The 5,464-nt window shown below is 37.2% G+C and overlaps 1 protein-coding gene across 1 annotated transcript; it reads left to right on the top strand.

Annotated features, from left to right (window-relative positions):
- The first annotated feature begins 292 nt into the window (after positions 1–292).
- On the top strand, positions 293–5,086 carry LOC133317201 (probable pectate lyase 8). The gene is made up of 7 exons (XM_061519038.1): positions 293–405; positions 914–973; positions 1,826–1,900; positions 3,006–3,648; positions 3,744–3,847; positions 4,183–4,321; positions 4,417–5,086. Exons 1-7 carry the CDS (start codon positions 293–295, stop codon positions 4,636–4,638), a joined length of 1,356 nt encoding a protein of 451 aa, XP_061375022.1. The 3' UTR covers positions 4,639–5,086.
- The last annotated feature ends 378 nt before the right edge of the window (positions 5,087–5,464 follow it).

The raw sequence follows: 5,464 nt of genomic DNA, 5'->3' as shown, positions 1-5,464 counted from the left end.
CAAGAGATAAAAGCAACGACTATGTTAGTTAACGGCGTGAGAAGTAGGGCTAAGATCCAAACAAGAAAAACGATCAGTTAATTAACGGCGTGAAGGGTTGGCATTATGGGTTTTGTCTATAAGAGGGCCGTTATGTTGGAACCTGTTCTCTTGAGTCCACTCCACCATTCACCCCTCTTTCTCTCTCTACCGACCCCCTTTTCTTCTCTCTCTCTCTCTCTCTCTCTCTCTCTCTCTCTTCCATATCCTCGTCAAATCAACACTGAGTGAGAGAGTAATTCAAGTTTCAGCAATGGCGGTTTCTTCTTCTTCTTCTGCAAAATGGGTCCTCAATGCTTGCTTCTTTTTGCTTCTGGTGCTTCTCATTGGAGAAGCCACGGCCAATCCAAAGATCCCTCAGCTCAGGTGTATATATATATGTGTGTGTTTCTGCTTCTCTCTCTGTTTTGGTGTGTGATGCAGAATTTCTATGTTTTATGAGTTGGGTTTGTTGCTTTGAGCTACATCGTGTGGTTTTTCAAGCCCAAAAAAAAAATAGTGGGAAATTTTTGTTCTCTAGCATTTCAATTTCGGATTCCAAATTCAACACCCATTTTCCATTTCATGAAAATTTGATATGTATTGTTTAAAGTGAGTCATAGAAACAGCCATTTCATGTTCAAAAGGAAACGAAGATCTTGCATTGACCCATTTGATATTCACATTCATATTCTTATTCCTATGGACCACTTAATCTCTAAAGCATAAATTCCCAGTCTCTGGATTTGAACCACATTGTGATTTTGTTTTGTTTTTGAAAGCAACATAGTGGGAAAATTTCAAAATTGAAAACCCATTTGAGCCACAAAGATCTTTCTCTGACCCATTTTCTCTCTTTCTTTTTTTTGGTATTTGGTTTTTTCTGTTGTTATAGGAATGTTGAAGTTGAAGCAAACAAGTTGAAGAGCTTGAACAACTCATCAATGGCGGCGAGGTCAGTGTCCCTCCCATTCAACGTTAAATTCTTCACCTTCCTTAAAACATCAGTTAATCTCAACCGTCCATTCCAACTTTTATTCTCTGCCCGTTAGATCAAGTAACCGTAACTAACGATCACAGCCGTTGAAAAATCGCTGTTGCTGTTGATCTGGATCATTTATTCGGTTATGTTCGTTCTTCTTCGGATTCCCCTGCCTCTTTGTTTTGTCGTGTGTTAAGAAAAAGTATCCCAAAACTCTCCACACCAATAAAGGGGTTAACCGTCAACAAACTTTTTTCATTCCCAAAATTACCCTCGTGCATTCGTTAGCACGGCAGTGGTACTTTGTCATTTTACTTCAGAGGATAAATCTACTTTTTCTCTCTCTTGAAAACGCCTATAATTGTTTTTGTGTTTTTCTTTTACTTTTTACAGTCTCTATGTATTTATATACTTTTAGCTAACTCGCTCCATTTTACCGACACGTGTCCTCATTTAAATTCTTCCTTTTTCCTTTTTTTTCCTTTTTAACTTTTTTTTTGGGTAATTAATGTTATTTTCCGTTTTTATTTACTAATTTTTTAATGTAATACAGAAAGAGGTGTGCAATCATGGTTGTATAATTTTTCTTCCAATATTCAGAAAAAATGAAATAATTCTTTTTTTATTTTGTGAATAATATTAAAAGTAGTGCATTAATGAAAATTTGGTTTTAAGTTATAAAAAGAATTGATTTATTATATAAAGTTTAATAATGTCAAGTGGCACAAGTAATGAAATAATGAGTATTGATTTAGTAGTAAATATTTATCTTATTTATTTATCCATAATGATTATGATCTTGTGTGTTGAAACTGTTACTTTCAGGGCAAAAGAAGCTATGAAATTAAATGAGCATGCTGCAGTGGCTAACCCAGAGGAGGTGGCTTCAATGGTAGAGATGTGGGTCTCCTCCATCTTTCCACATTTTCACCATAGACAATCCTTGTTCCATTGTTCCTTCATAGCCAAGCAACGAATTAAAAGCAAAGAGAAAACTACATGCAACTATAATGATCTACAACGATTAATTTATACATTTCACGTGGTTTAGGGACTAGAATTGTAATGGGTGTAGGGCAATGGTGTTGGCCCTCATAATAACTATCCCTCGTAAAATGAGACCTAACTCTCTAGCCCAACTGACCCATTTTTTTTTTCTGTCTCATTACTTTCCTGGTTTTGCTATAGTTGAATGAATTTGAATTTATGATGACTGGTACCCATTTTTCTTTTTTACCCTTTTGGGTTTTATAGTTGAACCTTTACCTTGTCCCTAACCACCTATATTCATGGTCACTCTCCTTTTCATGCCTTCAGTTTGTCACATGCACTTTCTCAGATCCGTCTTTCACGCTTATAATTCTTTTGCATGTCGTCTTTTTAACCTAATCCTTTTTGCCTATAAATTAATGTTTCCCTATAAATTTGTTGTACTTACGGGTACAACTCTTTGACTCCCACATTTTATTATTAAATTAGTTGCTTCTAGCAATTCTAAAAAATGTTTTGCGATTGAGTTTTGTATATGGAAAATTTACTATGTGATTGATTCCTTACAACGTGACCATGTAATGACAAAAAAACATATTTACCGTATCTTCTATTCCAGAAAAAGCCAAGAATATTTAGCCGTTATACTTAAGAAAATTCCAAATGTATTCATTCATTCATCCAGTGGATAATTTTTTTTTTTTCTTTGTTTGCTAGCTCTAAAAAAGATTTATCAAAAAATGTGATCTTTCATAGAGTTAATTCTACCTCTAATGAGATAAGGCTTAATTGTTTGTTGTTGTATTGTTTGCTACCTCCACAAAAGCTAGTGCTTTTTATCTAGATTTGCACTCCACAGAGGAAACACAAGCATTTTGCTAGCAAGTGTTTGCAATGTGTCACACATCTTGGCATTGTATTATGGGACTTTAAGAAATTGACTTTGTACCGAATAAAGATTAGTTGTTTGATACTGATGGCATTAATTAGTAAAACAATGTGTTTGATATGACAGGAGGATCCAGAATAGCACAGAAAGAAGGAAACTGGGATTCTTCTCCTGTGGAACTGGTAACCCCATTGATGATTGCTGGCGTTGTGACCCCAATTGGCAACGTAACAGGAAGCGTCTTGCAGATTGTGGCATTGGTTTTGGTAGAAATGCCATTGGTGGTCGTGATGGCAAGTTCTATGTGGTCACTGACCCCAGAGATGATGACCCTGTTAACCCCAAACCTGGCACATTGCGCTATGCTGTGATTCAGGATACACCTCTCTGGATTGTGTTCCAAAGGGACATGGTTATACAGTTGAAGCAGGAGCTCATTATGAACAGCTTCAAGACCATTGATGGGAGAGGAGCTAATGTCCACATTGCTAATGGAGCATGCATCACTATCCAGTATATTACCAATGTCATCATTCATGGCCTTCACATCCATGACTGCATACCCACTGGAAATGCCATGGTGAGGAGCTCCCCGTCACACTTTGGATGGAGGACAATGGCTGATGGAGATGGCGTCTCCATATTTGGCTCAAGTCACATTTGGGTGGATCATAACTCTTTGTCCCATTGTGCTGATGGCCTTGTGGATGCTATCATGGGCTCAACAGCTATAACAATTTCCAACAACCACTTCACCCACCACAATGAGGTGTACTTTCTTTCAGTGCATTTCCTCTGTATCAAGTTCCACCTTTTTTCTTGTTACATTGGTTCATGTTGTTATTTATTTGTTTACAAATTCAGGTGATTCTGCTGGGCCACAGTGACTCTTACACAAGAGACAAGCAGATGCAAGTGACCATCGCATACAACCATTTTGGCGAGGGACTTATCCAGAGAATGCCACGGTAATATTTAGTGTAATTTTTATATTGAAAACCCTTTTGTTTCCCTTTTCTCTTTGTCTGCTTTAAATGGAAATAAATGTGTTTCCATAAGACAAGTTGGTTCGGAGTAGCAACAACCCTCTTGATGCATTAATTTTGCTTTAAGGAAATCACAAATTTTGGACATGTATTAGAAGAATTAAGTGGACGGAGGGAGGGGAAGGGGGGGATGGTGTATTAGTTAGCTGAAATCAACAACTTTATTAGGCCTTTTTCCCCTCTAATCCAATTAAGTATTTCAAGTGGGAGATCTTATAAGAATTAATCTAACAAGATATTGATCATGAATAATGCAGGTGTAGACATGGATATTTCCATGTGGTGAACAATGACTACACTCACTGGGAGATGTATGCTATTGGTGGAAGTGCTAACCCCACCATCAACAGCCAGGGCAATCGATACAGTGCTCCTGCTAACCCTTTTGCCAAGGAGGTACATTAGTACAATTAATCTATATGCTGCTGTAAATCAAGTTTCAATAGTTAAAAATGTGTTTCACAATTGAATCTTTTTATTGATGTTGGCAGGTGACTAAGAGAGTGGAAACAGCTGAAACCGAGTGGAAGGGTTGGAATTGGAGATCAGAGGGAGATTTATTGGTGAATGGTGCTTACTTCACCCCATCAGGTGCTGGAGCTTCAGCAAGCTATGCCAGAGCCTCTAGCTTAGGAGCTAAATCTTCTTCCATGGTTGGTTCCATGACTTCTAATGCTGGTGCACTTGGTTGCCGCAGAGGCCGTCAGTGCTAGCATAGCATATCAATGAAAGAGCCATTTTTTTTCTTTTTGTGTTTGATTTTCAGTTTTACCATATTATAGTAGCATCTAAATATCATAATTGGTTTCCTCACACATCACCATCATGCATTCTTGACAAGTGTACATTAATTACACATGTCAATATGTTATATGTTACCCATTTTCCCAGCCACATTGTGTTATTGTTGGTCAACCTCAGCTGCTCGACTTGCTCCAGCTGAAACAAAACAATACCATTGTAGGAGCAGGTGCAGAAGCGTGGTCCGTTGTTTTCCTTTCTCTTCTTTGGTCCTTCCCAGCTCATTTCACCAACCTTACCCACCAATTCACATGCATATTTTTCCCAATGTCAAATCATGTCTCCTTACACACTGTTCAGTCTTTTTCAGTTTTATAGGATTTGAATGAGCTGAGATATATATTATAAATTTTCTCTTACTTCACTTTTGCTATATTTTTTTACTCTTTGTTTTGTTGAGTTAATTATACAAGCAAAAGCATGATTGTCAAAGTTGAGTTATGGAAACACTTTATCAATAGCAGTGGTATTCCTTTTTAACTTTCTCACCTTTCTGCCTTTTTCTTTGTCAATGGATGTAATCTTTGCTTTTAATCTTTTGTTATGCAATTATGGTTGTATATCATTAAACATATCTGCCAGTGTGCGTTTCTCTACCAACATGTGTGATTCGTTCATGTGCAGCACATGATACTCCGTCATTATATTTCTAATTAACATAATGATGACCCTTCTTACCTACATTGTCCCCGCCCCCCCTAAAAAAAATGATGTAATGTTATCTAGCGATTAATTTGA

The sequence above is a fragment of the Gastrolobium bilobum genome, unplaced genomic scaffold (genome assembly GCF_033153095.1).
Source record: "Gastrolobium bilobum isolate Gb01-03AN ecotype WA unplaced genomic scaffold, APGP_CSIRO_Gbil_v1 utg87883, whole genome shotgun sequence".
NCBI lineage: Eukaryota > Viridiplantae > Streptophyta > Magnoliopsida > Fabales > Fabaceae > Gastrolobium > Gastrolobium bilobum.
Note: the sequence above shows the minus strand (reverse complement) of the source record. Positions and strands in the feature narration are given on the sequence as shown.